Source organism: Primulina tabacum, chromosome 3, assembly GCF_025594145.1.
Source record: "Primulina tabacum isolate GXHZ01 chromosome 3, ASM2559414v2, whole genome shotgun sequence".
Classification (NCBI taxonomy): domain Eukaryota; kingdom Viridiplantae; phylum Streptophyta; class Magnoliopsida; order Lamiales; family Gesneriaceae; genus Primulina; species Primulina tabacum.
The window spans coordinates 20,484,922-20,501,867 of NC_134552.1; the positions used below are offsets into that span (position 1 = coordinate 20,484,922).

At 35.8% G+C, this 16,946-nt stretch overlaps 1 protein-coding gene across 1 annotated transcript; it reads left to right on the forward strand.

Annotated features, from left to right (window-relative positions):
• The first annotated feature begins 892 nt into the window (after positions 1–892).
• On the forward strand, positions 893–3,227 carry LOC142538568 (uncharacterized). Its single transcript, XM_075643878.1, has 8 exons — positions 893–1,094; positions 1,205–1,326; positions 1,504–1,554; positions 1,904–2,042; positions 2,113–2,169; positions 2,237–2,439; positions 2,518–2,930; positions 3,089–3,227. The coding sequence occupies exons 1-8, from the start codon at positions 893–895 to the stop codon at positions 3,225–3,227; spliced, it is 1,326 nt and encodes a 441-aa protein (XP_075499993.1).
• The last annotated feature ends 13,719 nt before the right edge of the window (positions 3,228–16,946 follow it).

Sequence of the window (16,946 nt, forward strand, 5' to 3'; positions counted from 1 at the left end):
CTTGTATGGTCTGTATTCGAGCAGCCCGTTCTCGTCATTTTTCCTCCTTAACAGCCAACAACTCAACCCATGTTGTCATGTTTTTCTTCTTAAACTCCTCCACAAGTAATGCACCGATCAACTTGACCGTGTGTTGCTCGAGCATATAGCAAATTTGGATAGGAAAGCCTATAGATTAGTTGTTGTCTCCAAAATTCAAAACAGAATATATGACCAATTAATTTGAATTTAGAAGCAATAAAGGTCATTACCTGAAACTTCTCGATGGTGATAGTTTCAAAAGACCCCGTTTTTTCCAAAAGAGTTTTGGAATTGATGTCTGCCAATAATAAAAAAAATCCACTTTGAGTTCCCTCTCTTCTTGCAAGTGGAGGTAAGAGGACCTCCAGATAAAGAGAGTTTACTTCTCCGAATTGCAGCATTTCCATTAGAAATGTTGGCACAAGTGAATAAACCTGTAGATTGTAAGTCAAAAGGTCTCTGCGTATCCCTTTTGAGAAAATGAGAAATTCATTCGACCCATTGTGCACAAAATAGAGGGAAATTTAGGGAATATGGACTCTACTGTGATTTATTTAAAAAAAGGATCCATAAGTAAATTTACCTAAATATCCCTATGTTTTAAGTTTAAATTCTTTAAATACACGATTAAATTTTCAACAGAGAACCTAAATCCTCCTTTGCAAAATTTGCAACAGAGAACCCTAAACCCTCGGTTCCCGAAAATTTCTTTCCTCTCGAGGCGACACAAACTCAATCGAAAGAATGACTAACCAAAATGTGGTAATTTTCACGTTCATTTCGATTTGTTGCTTCTGTGTGTTTATCGATTTAATGTTTCTGCGTCGTGTGCGTCGTGTTGAAGAAGACACAAGCTTGATCGACCAACGTTATGGTCGACCTAGTGGACATAGGCATGGTCGATCCGCGCTATGGTCGACCAACTTTCCCACGTTATGGTCGACTTAGTGGACACAGGCATGGTCGATCCATGCTATGGTCGACCAACAACTCTTGTTTGGTCGACCAAAAAGATGGGTCGACCATGTGTGGTCGACCAACTATTTGGTCGACCATAGCGTGGATCGACCAACGTTTGGGTCGACTGAACTCAAGCTTCGAAATTCTCCATTGATTTTCCTAACTTTCCTAACTTTACTAACGTATTTATTTGTATCACATGTCTATTTGCCGAAAAAACTAGGCAGTGATGAAATTTTTCGATGCAAATTGACAATTCAATCCAGATATAAAGATATTGCTGAGATGATTCATCGTTATTTGAACAACGATGAGAGAACTTTTTTTTCGAGCAGTCGCCTTTTGGTAATTTGGTTAGGTATTATAGAGATTTTAACAATTCTAGTCAAATTCTATGGTATTTAATGAGTAATCAGATAGTTGATAGTAGTAGTGATGATTTATGGATGGTGGTGCGCAAGAGGCCGGTTATATTTTCTTTGTTAGAGTTTTGTTTAATAACCTGTCTCGATTGCGCTATAGTGCCCGAAGATTTACCAGATAGAGGTGTATTTTGCACCACACACTTTTCCGGTAAGTCTGAGATTGTTTTGAGTGATTTGGAGGGAAAGATTAGTGTCCAAGAGCAGAATGAGACTGGTATAGACGTGAAGAAGATAAAGATGGCTAGTCTATACTTTTGTTGTGCCATATTAGGTGAGGCGACTAGGAAAAGACGACGAAGATCGACCCTAAATAATTGAGGCTTGTAGATGATTTGGATAGGTTTAAAAATTATCCCTCGGGTAGAGTAGCCTATCGGGATGTGGTCCGATGTTTGAATAAGGACCTTTTAAGGCGATATAATTACCTCACCGAGGCATAGGGTCTGAAAGAAGTTGATGGTAGCTTCCTTGTCGGTGGTTTTGTTCTGCCTCTGCAGGTTTATTATTTTTTGACTGTTAAAGTGGATTTGTTATCTTTATTTCTACTAGTAACATTGTTTGAAATTGACAGTAGTAGCCAAACACAACGGATATTTGAGCCTAACCTTCCAGTCATAACAGAAGAATCCTCAGAAAGTGAGGTAATTCACTTTTTTGATTTTATATTTATGTATAGTATATTGAACAATAAACTTTTTGTTTTTAGATATTCAAGTGACTCCGGATGCGGGTATGTCAGGTGGCGAGGCGACCACGTCGAGAGGTTATTACACCACACCTTATCTATTCATATTTGCATTAAAGTTGTTATAATTTATCAATTTACGTAGCAAACCGTCAGTTTGGGGCAATTATAGATGACAGTGTGAGGCCACTTGCAGAGACCGTGACTTTCAAGGTAAACAACTCGCTGGCACGAGTTAGGGCATCGATGCTCGACCGTTTGCCAAGTAGGATTCCAGGTTTTTATGCCGAATATGAGAAGTCGTTCTACGGGTCCATGGCGATCACGAACTCGCATGTCACTGTCTCTGTAAGCATTTACAAATCGTGTATAGTTGTAGAGAACTTATTTTTAAGCTTTGAAAACCTTTTCTTCTATCGAATTCAGCACATCGGCAAAGCTCTCTGTGGATTGCTTGAGATGCAAATCCGACATCCTGAAGTGATGTCACCAGATGTGTCGTTGATGGACACGTATTTCTACAATTCGATGTTAGTATTGGCCGAAGATGAAGATAAAGTTGTCAACACAAATCTGGTGGGGATAATGAAAGGTATTGATCCAAAATGGCCGTGTCTCTCGTGGAAAATTGCACGAAGAATTCTCATCTCTGTCCACACAGATGGGCGCTGGTTTTTGCTAAAACTCGTGGCAGGGGTGAATAAGTGCATTATAGTTGACTTGCAGCGAAGGCACGATCCCAACCTCAAAGCTCTGAATGAGGAAATAGAGCCTATACTTGTAAATGATGTTCGTCTGCTATCCATTGTTGGGAACAACCCACACCACGAGAGGCCATGGTATATACAACTACATAATGAATTCAGAGCCAAGATTAAACATATGTTGTCATATCTCTAATGTGTAGTATGTTTAGCATTGAAAGATAGATTAATAATTTTATTACTATTTCTATTAAAAATAATAATAACTTCAATAATTTTTTTTACTTTTACAGCGAGTATTCTGGAGCATTTGTGTTAGCTGTGGCTGGATATGCTTTGTCGAGGAGGAGTGAGCAAATAGTACTAAATTTAGATGATAGATTAGTATCTGAGTTCAGATATTTTTTAGCATGTAATATGTTTGATAATTAATGGACATTGTTGTGATGTATTGGACATTGTTTATAGTCGAATTTGATTTGGTTCGAAAAATATTGTGGTCGATATGCTTGCTTTTGGGTCGACCATGTTCATTTTCGATCGACCCTGTTGATTTTGGTAGACCAGATTCATTCGTGGTCGACCATATTCCTTTGTGTTCGATCATGTTGTTCTGGGTCGATCATGTTGTTGTGAGCCATGTTCATTTGAGGTTTTAGGGTTTAGAATTTAGGGTTTAGGGTTTTATAACATTTGAATCATAATGTCACAATTATGTTACAATTTTTAATATATGAATCACAATTTCACAATTATGTTACATTTATAACATAAGATTCTCAATTTCACAATATAACATATTAATCATAATGTCACGATTATGTTAAAATTTTTAATATATGAATCATAATTTCACAATTATGTTACATTTTTTAACACAAAATTCTCAATTTCACAATATAACATATGAATCATAATGTCACAATTATGTTACAAACTTTAATATATGAATCATAATTTCACGATTATGTTACATTTTTTAACATATGATTCTCAATTTCACAATATAATATATTAATCATAATGTCACAATTATGTTACAATTTTTAATATATGAATCATAAGTTCACAATTATGTTACATTTTTTAACATAATATTCTCAATTTCACAATATAACATATGAATCATAATATCACAATTATGTTATATTTTTTAACATAAGATTCTCAATTTCACACTATAACATATGAATCATAATATCACAATTATGTTACAATTTTTAATATATGAATCATAATTTCACAATTATGTTACATTTTCTAACATAAGATTCTCAATTTCAGAATAAAACATGTGAATCATAATATCACAATTATGTTACAATTTTTAATATATGAATCATAATTTCACAAATATGTTACATTTTTTAACATAAGATTCTCAATTTCACAATATAACATATGAATCATGTGGATCGACCCAACACCAAAATGGTCGACCAATTTGATCGGCCTTCTGGGTCGACCGATATTGGTCTTGGTCGACCCAAATGATGTTCTTCTATCTTTTGCTGAATTCACCAATCGAAGGAAATCTCTTTTGTTTTTTCTGCCAAGTCTCTTCTCTAACAAAGGAGACAATACCACTGGAAAATTAATGTTACGTGGCCATTCACTTTCATCGGGAACTGGATACACAGTTTCTGAATAAGCCATGCACAATGTCATCGTAGAATAATATTCTGAACACAAATCATATAAATCAATCTTGGCTAACCAACTGGCTGCAATGGCATGAGCACATGAGATTATATCAATATCAAAAACTTGACATGTGCATCTTTTTTATTCTAGGTCCACAATGGCCGAATGTCCGCGGCTCCTAACATCAAACTCAAGATGTCCTAATTCAAAAAATTGCATTCCCTGGGCATCAGTGAACCTGCTACGAAAAATCCCTTCGATGGCATGGGTCAGAATAGTATTAGCCTCAATTGATGCGTGGCGATATCGGGCAAACCAAGACGAGGCCAGTTTCTGCAAAGAATCTAAAAGTGCAATGATTGGAAGCTTCCTCTCTTCAAGTAGTCTAGCTTTGATCGACTCAACCCCGTTTGTCGTCATAATATTGTAACGGGTCTTCGGACAATATGCTCGAGTCCATCGATTAATTGAATCTCTCTCATCCAAAAATTGTGCGGCCTCGGGATATCTATTCCTAAAATCATTGTATACAATATCAAAGTCGACATGCTTATAAATTTTTGCAATGTGCAGAAACATTTCGGTTGCACCCTTCTTTTTGCACCTAGTTTTCAAATTTTGAGATAAATGCCACATACAATGACCATGATGCGTATTTCTATAGACACTAGAAACCGCATTAATGATTCCCTGATGTCTGTACGAAATTATCACCAGTTCATCCTCGTCTGATACTACTTCTAACAACTTCGTTAAAAACCAACTCCACGAAGAAGTACACTCGACATCTACTATTACCCACGCCAAAAGATATTGGTGATAATTTCCATCTTGTGCCGATGCCACGAGTAAAACAACATTATACTTGTCCTTCAACCACGTACCATCAATTGATACAACTTTCCGCATACTTCGATATCCTCTGACGCATGCACCAAAGGCAAGAAACATATACTTGAATCGATTTTCCTCGTCGACACATATGTCTGTTATGCTTCCACAATTCATCTTCTCAACCATGTGAAAATAACAAGGCAATACAGTAAAACTCTTCGTAGGATCACCTTTCAAAACATTGTCTGCTAGTTCTTTTCCTCTCCAAGCCTTGTAATATGATATATCAGCATTCATACTATTGCACATCATCGCCATCACCGCTTTTGTTACAATTGGCACCAGATGACCTTGGAAATTATCCACCAACATATCACGAACAACAGCCAAACTCGCTCCGCGGATTCTCTTGCATCTCCCAGTCAAACCACATGTGTCTGTATTGCAATATGTCCGAACGAAGAATGCATGTGAATCATTCTTAATATTTGAGGTCCAGATTCTCCACTTACAATCAGACACTATACATTTTACAGCGTACTTTTTGACAACTTTTTACAGTCTCAAATTCAAAGCAAGCTTCCAAACTGATTCTACTTAACTCTTTTTTCACCGCTTCTCTGTTTGAAAATTCTTGACCAACAAACAACTTTGAACCATCCGTGAATGAAAATGTATCATTATCAATATCCACATCTGCAACCATATTTGCGTCATTACTTGCAACCACATTTGCCTCGACAACAACGTCATGGATGACATTCACATCACGTGCTTCATCGTATATCTCAGCCGTGTTATTACGATCCACATGGATGACATCCATATTATGTGCTTCGTCGAAATACTCACTGCTACTGTTACGATCCAAAGAAACAATATTCAAGTGAAAATAATCATCAGAATGTCTATGTTCGTTAAAATTACTATTGTATTCATCAATACCAACTCCGTGCATATTATCAGAAACATCAAAAGAAGCAACATGTTCAATTTCAACTTGAAGCACTGGCCTAGTTTTCGGACAACCAAGATTACAAATATGCTTTTAAATCATGGTCATTCTCTATATAAATCGGTTTAATGTTACACGGCAAATCTAAAAGATAACTCAACCTCAAGTTAGCAGTATCGTCTACTTTCCCAGCTCAATATAGTTTACTTCTTAAATTTTCAAAATAACAAATATTATCATATACTGGAATAGTTACAAACTTAGCATTGGACCCTGCATTCCATTTATATACCATATCTTCGCTCACTTCCCATTTATCATCTATATGAACAACAATAACTGTAGGCATATCCTGCAAAATTCAAAAAAGATAATTAGAATGAGAAAAAATTAAAATAATAATAAAAATACATAAATAAGCATCAGGTCGACCAACAAAATTTTATTGTCGACCATAAGTTTTGTTGGTCGACCAAGAAAAATTCTTCTATTGGTCGACCATAAAATTTGTTGGTCGACTTTCTTGATTGACCTATAATTTGTTTGTCGACCAAGAAGAATTAAATTCACCTTAGTCGACCAAAATTAAGTTGGTCGAACCGAGAAGAATTCTTCTTGATCGACCAACTTATTTCAGTCGACCAAGTTCCTCTTAGAAGACTGAAATTAAGTTGGTCGACCAAGAAGAATTCTTATTGGTCGACCAACTTAATTTTAGACGAGTTAAAAGGTGGAGCAGCAACCAACTAGGTTAATTAAAATTTTGAATTGGCTAAATGAAGAAATGAAGAAAATAAAGAAATTAGGTCCAAGGAAAATGGAGAAAACTTACTTGTGTTGGACTTTTTTTCTTCAAATACAGAGGCGATTTGAAAAGGAATTGGACAAGATTGGGAGTAGATTTAGATCTAAATCTAAGGAATGAGCAAGAGGAGTAAACAGAGTGGAGGTTGTGAAGTTGAATTTAATGTAATGCAGAAGCAGTTGAGGGGTAGATGGCTGTTTTAATGGTTTTTCTATTTTGGTAACCTAATTTTAAACAGATGTGGTAGATGGAGAAAGAAGAGAAGATGGAGAAGAAAGAGAAGATGACAATTAATTAATTAAGTTAAAGTTAATCACAGTTAATGTAATATTAAAGTGTCAACTCCTTGTTTCTTAAAAAAAAAATCAGACTCCTTGTTTTTTAAATATTGTCTCTCGCTCCTATTTTTTTTATTGGCCCCAAAATAGCTCCATGCTCCATGGTACAGTAGCAAATAATTAATCAAATACTTGCTCGAACATATGAGTGCTTTGATTTATCTTGGAATACGAGAAACCAGACTAGAGACCAATATGCAACCAGAGATCAAAATAGAAGTTTAGTTTGAGTTTGCGTGCGACTTGAAGTAATCTAGCCTGACTTATGGAAGGTATGAATGGTCCTCTTTCCACCATTTTGGTGCAACTTAAATTCCTCCAATGGGGGGCCAAAATAGCGCAGCCCCCTGGTCTGCGCCAAATTTGGTGCATGGGTTTTCTTTCTTTTTTTAATTTTTTATTATAATAATTATTTAAAATATTTATATATTTAAAATATTTATTTATTTATTTACGTTAATTTATAATAAATTTTTTGATTTTTAAAATATTTATTTATTTACGTTAATTATTAATATTTAAAAACTAATTTGTTTTTATGATTTTTATTTATTATAATTTAATACAAATACAAAAATTAATGTAACAGTACAATTCATAACTAAGTTGAAAAAAATAATCGAAATACAAATGCTACTTGAAACACATAATTCTGTATTGTGTTTGAATTTGTATTTATATTTTTCAATTTAAATAATTTTCATATATTAATTCATATTATATATAAATTAATTTATGTTATATAATTAAATTATAAACTTATATTATTATTTAAATTTATTAATAATAAAACATTAGTCATAATTAAAAATATATTAACTAAAATATAATAATTAATATATGTAAAATAAAAAAATTATTTCTGGAACATTCTTTTTGGTGTAAAATTTGAAGTAAATGAGTTGAAGATGAATGTTGTATTTGGTGCAGAAATAACACAATTTTAGTGTAAAATTTACACCAAAATAGATTTATTAGTTGAAGATGGCCTAAGTATAGCATTAGGAGATTCATATGCAGCTAGAGCATCATATATGAATCTTGAGAACAACTTGAACTTTAGAATGTTTGTCAGGCTTGACTTTAGACCATCTAATTGGTCTTATTCTCAATCTAGTTAGAAATTTGAGAAAGACGCCATCCAACTTGAGTCCAGGCATCCGAGTTGAAACTTGTAAATACAGTAAAATATCAGTTGAACCCTGAAACAAATCGATGTTGTGTGTATATATCACCAAAATTTAAAGATTATAAATTTATCTATCACAATTATTGCAATTAATTATAACAGTTTTCTTTACTTTGAGACGTAAGAGAAAGTCATTTAAAATTTATTTACGTTGCATTTGGATTTTTGAATTTAATTTGAAAAAAATAATATAATTAAGGGAAGGATTTGAAGAAATTTCGAATAACATTTATCTTGAGTATATTTGACATCCACAAAAATTACTATTGAAAGTGTTCAACTTGATATTGAGTAGATTTAAAATTAATTTGAATTTTGTCTAAGTAAGTCAAACAAATTGAAATCATGAATTTGAAATTTATCAGTCCAAACACAACGATAGATATTTGTTATTGTTTCATCATCTAACAAAACATCTACATGATTTTTTAAAAAATATTATATAGAACCCTTCTCCGTCTTTAAATTTATATATATAATAATAAATACTAAGGTGTTGTAGTAATGTAGCATATAGAATTGAATGAGATGAGATGAGACTCAAAAGATGCCAGTTTAAGCCCTAATTTTATGGCACCATCATAAAAAAAATATTTTAGAAAAACTCAAAAACCTGATATTGTTTGATTCAATTTGACTTTGAATCAATATATCATCATATGCCAAAAATTATTCTTTTTTTTAAAAAAAAAAAAAACTTCTCCAAATGGAATTAGACCAAAACGTATATGCAATCGACTATGTCATGAGAAAGATTGTATAGATTCATTATGTTATCATGTGAAGGATCGAAATTCATATATATTCGTGTATCATCTCATGTTTGACTCAAACTCTATTATAATTTGAGTTAAAAGTAGTTATGTTAATATTATATTTTAATTTATTGCATCATCATTATTCATCTCATTCTCTCAATCAAATGAAGAATTTTATGTGTTTGTATATATTGTACATATTTCATTCAGAAAATTCTCATTAACGAAAAGAATTGAAAGGGTCGACCTTTTTAAATTCGAGTCGAGTCTAAATAATCGATTGTTAACCATGGACCCATTTTTCGTGGCCAATACTGAGTTGAAGTATATGGTGAGTAGGTTGGATTTATATAGGAATACGAGAACCCAGACTAGAGACCAATATGCAACTAGAGATCAAAATAGAAGTTTAGTTTGAGTTTGCATGCGACTTGAAGTAATCTAGCCTGACTTATGGAAGGTCTGGCTGGTCCTCTAAGTATAGCATTAGGAGACTCATATGCAGCTAGAGCATCATATATCAATCTTGAGAACAACTTGAACTTTAGAATGATTGTCAGGCTTGACTTTAGACTATCTAACTGGTCTTACTGAAACGTCTGCTTATTCGTTTTCTTAAAAAGAATCATTGCATAAACAAATACTATGGTGTGATGATGAGTAAAAGGAGAATATGACGTGCCTTTGCGTTTTATACGCACAAACAACTGTTGGCGTCGAAGAACGGAGGGATACTTTGGCTAGCTTTTCACTTGAGCCTTCGAAAAAAAACTTCACTATGTGGTGCCGTGAGTGTGTGCTTTTGGGAGAGAATTTTGATGTGTGCAAAGTGTGTGGCCGTGTGTTTAAGATGTGAGTGTAGGGTTTTCTTTGGTGTTTAATATATTATATAGCTTAATTAAATACTAACAAGGTTTTAGGCCTATTAAGCCTCTAAATTAAGCCCATTAGTCTTAACTAGAATCAAATAAAATATTAGCAAAGTTTTTTTTAAAATAAAATTGTGGATTTATTAGCCAGGTTGTCAAAAAGCTCGCATTTTTATTGAAAAGACAATACCAATAAAATTTACGTCCCGGCGTATAAAATCACCGCAAAACCCTTTATTTTTAAAATTATGAAAAACCATCAACCATATTTTAAATAATTAAAAACAATTATTTAATAAAAACATTTTACGTTTTCTAGCCTTCGGTCTCTGTTCCTCGATCGCAACGTGAAGATCCCTTAAAAATACAGTTTTATGCAAAATGACAATTAAATCATATTTAATATAAAATCATGCATGTCACACAAATAATTTAGCAATTAAATCAATTAATTAATTATTTTCATAGTTCCTAGATTTGCATGCAGTTGGATTACGACGTCTTAAATTTGGACCTTACAATTCCTCCCCCCCTTAAATTAAATTTCGTCATCGAAATTAGAACTTACCGAATAATTCTGGATAACGACTCCTTAAGCCCCTCTCGGTTTCCCAAGTAACTCTTCTTCCGAGTGATTAAGCCACTTGACCTTGACCATTGGAATGACTTTATTTCGCAATCTTCTTTCTTGCCTTGCCAAGATTTGGACATGTCTTTCTTCATAGGTCATGTTTGGAGTTAATTGAAGTGGTTCATAATTAAGCACATGTGACGGATTCGACATGTACTTCCGTAGCATTGAAATATGGAACATATTCTGAACTCCTGAAAGCGCTGGTGGCAACGCCACTCTATAAGCTAGTGTCCCAATCTTCTCCAAAATCTCGAATGGACCAATAAATCTTGGACTTAGCTTCCCCTTCTTGCCAAATCGCATAACACCCTTCATAGGTGCTATTTTCATAAATACATGGTCGTCCACTGCAAACTCTAAGTCCCTTCGTCTTTTGTCCGCATAACTCTTTTGTCGGCTTTGCGCAGTCTTCATTCTATCACAAATTTTGACTACAAGCTCGGCAGTCTCTTCAATCACATCCGGACCAATATCCCTCCTTTTCCAAACCTCGTCCCAATGAATAGGAGATCTACGTTTTCATCCATAAAGTGCCTCGAAAGGAGCCATCCCGAATGATGATTGATAGCTATTATTGTAGGTGAACTCCACTAGAGGTAATTTTTGTTCCCAACCGCCTTGGAAATCAATGACACACGCTCGCAGTAGATCCTCCAAAATCTGTATAAATCTTTCGGACTGACCATCGGTTTGAGGATGGAATGCTGTACTGAATAATAACTTGGTCCCCATCGCTGCATGCAGACTTTTCCAAAAAGACGACGTGAATCTCGGATCCCTGTCAGAAACAATAGATACATGAATTCCATTCAGACGAACTATCTATCGGATATACAAGTCGGCGTACTGAATCATGGTGAAAGTCGTCTTAATAGGTAGAAAATGCGCTGATTTAGTTAGACGATCAACTATCACCCATATAGCATTGAATCCCTTAACAGTCTTTGGTAATCCCACAACAAAGTCCATAGTGATATTTTCCCATTTCCACTCGGGAATAGGGAGTGGCTTTAATTTCCCCGCTGGTCTTTGATGCTCTGCTTTGACTTGCTGACAAGTCACACACTCGGATACGAATCCTAAAATATCCCTCTTCATCCCTGGCCACCAATATAAAAACTGCAAATCTTTGTACATCTTTGTACTACCCGGATGGATGGAGTAAGGTGTGTCATGGGCTTCCTTCATAATAAGATCTCTCAAGGAATCGTCACTAGGAACCCATAGAGGATCTCAATAGCGAACTAAACCATCCACCACTGAATATAAATTCCGGCCCTTGGCTTCATCTCTAGCTCTCCACTTTTGCAACTGCTCATCAGTGGACTGTCCATCTCGAATTCTATCTCTCAAAGTCGACTGGACTGATAATGTGGGCAAGATTTGGGGCCTTGCCCCTAGCATACACTGTAAGCTCAAACCGATGTATCTTGGACTGTAACGGTTTTTGGAGTGATAATTGAGTGATAACTGCTGCCTTTCTGCTCAACGCGTCTGCCACTACATTAGCTTTTCTCGGATGGTAGCTAATGTCACAATCATAGTCCTTCACTAACTCAAACCATCTGCGCTGTCTCATATTCAACTCTTTTTTGGGTGAAGAAGTATTTCAAACTTTTATGATCGGTGAATATCTTGCACTTCTCCCCATAAAGGTAGTGTCTCCAGATTTTTAGTGCAAAGACTACTGCTGCAAGCTCAAGATCATGAGTAGGGTAGTTATTTTCTTGAATTTTCAGCTGCCTCGATGCATAGGCGATAACTCAGTTGTTTTGCATCAGAACTGCGCCCAAACCAAGTTTAGAAGCGTCGGTATAAAGAACATACTCCCCTTGCCCCGATGGCATAGATAACACTGGTGCTGATATCAAGGCTTGCTTCAACTTATCAAAACTGTCTTGACACTCGGATCCCCAAATAAACTTCGCATTCTTCTTAGTCAAAGATGCCAAAGGCACTGCAATAGATGAGAATCCCTTGATGAATTTGCGATAATAGCCAGCTAGTCCCAAGAAACTGCGAATCTCGGTAACACTCTTCGGTACTGGACCACTCTTTCACTGCCTCAACTTTACTTGGATCGACCTCCACTCCACTACTAGAAATTATGTGGCCTAAGAATGCCACTCTATCAAGCCAAAACTCGCACTTGCTGAATTTCGCATAAAGCTTTCTATCTTGTAGAACTTGTAGTGCTGTCCTCAAATGGCGACTATGCTCCTCTCTGCTCTTGGAATAGATCAATATGTCATCAATGAAGACTATAATAAATTGATCCAGGTACGGCTGAAATACGCGATTCATGAGATCCATGAAGATCGCTGGCGCATTGGTCAACCCGAATGGCATGACCATAAACTCATACTGCCCATATCTCGTACGAAATGCTATCTTGTGCACATCCGCCTCTTTAACTTTCAACTGATGGTATCCAGATCGCAGATCGATATTGGAAAATATCGATGCTCCTTGTAACTGGTCAAATAAATCTTCAATTCTTGGCAGTGGATATTTATTCTTGATAGTGACCCTATTAAGCTCTCGATAATCAATGCAAATACGCATGCTACCATCTTTCTTTTTCACAAACAATATAGGTGCACCCCATGGAGAAAAACTAGGGCAAATAAAACCCTTGTCTAGAAATTCTTGAATTTGATCTTTTAATTCTTTCATTTCAGCAGGTACTAGATGATAAGGCACTTTAGATATAGGAACTGTGCCCGGCATCAAATCGATAGAGAATTCCACTTCATGATCGGGCGGAATGCCAGAAACGTACTCGGGAAAGACGCTAGGAAAATCTCTAACAATATCAACATCCCTCAATTTCTGACTGATAGGAACATGTGTGGTAGTGACACATGCTAGATAAGCTTTGCATCCCCGCTTAATAAGTTTCCTCGCACATAGACAAGAGATGATGTGCGGCATTTGCTTGTTCCTGGCCGCCTAGAAGACAAAAGATTTACCATTAGGTGGTCTAATAGATACTGATCGCTGACGAAAATCAATCGAAGCTCCATTTGCTGATAGCCAATCCATCCCAAGTATGATATCAAATTCGGGCATAGGAAGCACAATAAGATCTGCCCGAACCACATCCTTGCATAAACGAAGCTCCAGATTTTTGACAATTTTTGTTGTGAGCATAAGATCACCGGAAGGAATAGTAACTTTGAAGCCCAAACCCATATCTTGAGGAATAATATTCAGTCTTTGGATGAAGATTTCAGATTGAAAGAATGTGTAGCCCCTGAATCTAGCAATGCATAGGTAGCTACTCCTTGAATGATAATCCTCCCTGCGGTGAAGACGTCTTTTAAATCTTTTCGTGTTGAAACTTAAGGATTTACTATCATTAATTTCCCAAAGTTATATGTAGATTGCATGTTGAACTTAAGCATTTCTAAAAAAAAAATTGTATTGTAGCCATTCAGTTTTCCGAATTTCGCATTCTAGTCCCCAAATTTTCGAATTATTGCAAATAAATCCTTATATTTTCGAAAATTCTTTTTTTTTGCCCCTCATGTTCCGAGAATTACATTATCGACCCCTAAGAATTCAGGATTGTACTTAGGTCCCTTATCTTTCGAAATTTCTTTTAGCCCTCAAATTTTCGAAAATTGCACTTTTAACCCCAATAATTTTGATACCCCTAAAGAAAACCCCCTTAGTTATGATTTTCTTTAAATTTTGGCCCTCAACTTTTTATTTGGAATCAACTCATCCATAAAATATGGCACAAAATTAACATCATTTCTATGGTTTCTAAAATCATAACTTAAATCCAACTAAGGTAGAACATGCAACCTAAATTTCACTAGGTTAGATCTTGTTCTCAATTCAATTCTAATAACTAATTTAACATTTTAAGCAATTGAAAGCAAAAAAATGTTAAATGACTAGGTTACCCGTGATAAGCGTCGTGTCTGCCTCTTCTTCTGCTTCCTCGGCATTCATCACATAAGCTCTTCCAACCGTAGGTGCTTTCTTCTTTGGGCAATCAGAAGCCTTATGCCCTTCTTCCTTGCAGATGAAGCATTTATAAGATCCCGACATGCACTTGCCAAAATGAAAATGGTTGCACTCCTTGCAAGGTTGGTTATCGGCAGGCTTAGGTGCTGCAGGTGGTGGCTTCTGCTGTCCTTGTTTCTTGACTCGACCTTGGGGCTTTTGAGGCCCTTGAGGTCTAGGAGGACCCGTATATGGCTTCTTATTAGGCTGATTGTTATTCTGATGTTGTTGCCTCTTACGCTGTAACTCAAAGTCAATGTCCTTCAAAGCTTGCTCAGCCTGATATGCATAGGTAACTGCAGTGGCATAATCTAAGGGACGCATCATCGTAACATTATTCCGTATAGTAGGTCGTAGACCATCCATGAAGTGTATAAGCTTCTCTTCAGCTTCCCTGGCAATAAGGGGTATAAAGTGACAACCCCTATCAAACTTCTTCACAAAATCAGCAACAGTAGCGTCTCCCTGACGGAGAGTCATAAATTCCCTCTTTAGTCGACTTCTGACATCAGGAGTAAAATATTTCTCATAGAATTTTGTCTTGAATTGAGCCCATGTGAGTGTAGCAAGGTTAACACCATGCTCGGCTCCTTCCCACCACAAAGAAGCGTCATCCCTGAATAGATAAGTAGTACACCTCACACGATCCGCATCCCCCATATCCAGGTATCGAAAGTGTACCTCAAGTGAACGGATCCAACTCTCAGCAGCAAAGGGATCGGTGGTGCCTGAGAATTCTTTTGGCCCTAGCCTCCGGAACTGATCATATATATCATGTTGTGGCCTTGGTGCCTGCTGCATCTGCTGTAACTGCTGCTGCTGTAACTGTTGCTGTTGTATCTGTTGCTCGAAGAGATGAGCCATCCCCTCTAAAGCACGAGTAGCAGCATCTCCTGGAGGCGGTGGTGGAGGTCCATTTCCTTGATGTTTCACACTAGGTCTCTACTTGGTTCTCATTAACAGGGGCACGTCTAGGAGGCATTTTATCTGAACGTTTTCCAAATTCTAACGTAATCAACATGCATTTAAATATAAGTTCTCTTATCATGCGACATATCCTAACTCTTTTAGTATTTTAAACATGTACAGCATAAATATTCAAAAAGCTAGTAAACATGTAACGTAAACATATTATTCATGTCATCATGCAGGTAACAACAGATTAAATCATATAAAGCATGTAAAACTTACAAATTGAGGCTTGACTACTGATCTTTCCGGCGCTGATGGTGGCACAACCCTTTACAGGACATATGCTCTGATACCAACTGAAACGTTTGCTTATTCGTTTTCTTAAAAAGAATCATGCATAAACAAATACTATGGTGTGATGATGAGTAAAAGGAGAATATGGCGTGTCTTTGCATTTTATACGAACGAACAACCGTTGGAGTCGAAAAACGGAGGGATACTTTGGCTAGCATTTCACTTGAGCCTTCGAAAAAAACTTCACTATGTGGTGCCGTGAGGGTGTGCTTTTGGGAGAGAATTTTGATGTGTGCAAAGTGTGTGGCCGTGTGTTTAAGATGTGAGTGTAGGGTTTTCTTTGGTGTTTAATATATTATATAGCATAATTAAATACTAACAAGGCTTTAGGCCTATTAAGCCTCTAAATTAAGCCCATTAGTCTTAATTAGAATCAAATAAAATATTAGCAAAGTTTTTGTTTAAATAAAATTGTAGATTTATTAGTCGGGTTGTCAAAAAGCTCGCATTTTTATTGAAAAGCCCATACCGATAAAATTTACGTCCCGGCGTATAAAATCACCTCAAAACCCTTTATTTTCAAAATTATGAAAAACCATCAACCATATTTTAAATAATTAAAAACAATTATTTAAAAAAAACATTTTACGTTTTCCAGCCCTCGGTCTCCGTTCCTCGATCGCAACGTGAAGATCCCTTAAAAATACAATTTTATGCAAAATGACAATTAAATCATATTTAATATAAAATCATGCATGTCACACAAATAATTTAGCAATTAAATCAATTAATTTACTTATTTTCATAGTTCCTAGATTTGCATGCAGTTGGATTACGTCGTCTTAAATTTACTGTAACGCCACAGATTCGACGACTTGTCCTCACTGTACCAAGACGAGTTT

What these genes read in the sequence shown, in the direction of transcription:
- LOC142538568 (XM_075643878.1), top strand. Translation starts at nt 893, where the DNA reads ATGGTCGACCTAGTGGACATAGGCATGGTCGATCCGCGCTATGGTCGA. An exon ending in TTGCACCACACACTTTTCCG is followed by an intron (nt 1,555 to 1,903) that starts GTAAGTCTGAGA and finishes CTGCCTCTGCAG; the next exon opens with GTTTATTATTTTTTGACTGT. An exon ending in ACTCGCATGTCACTGTCTCT is followed by an intron (nt 2,440 to 2,517) that starts GTAAGCATTTAC and finishes TATCGAATTCAG; the next exon opens with CACATCGGCAAAGCTCTCTG.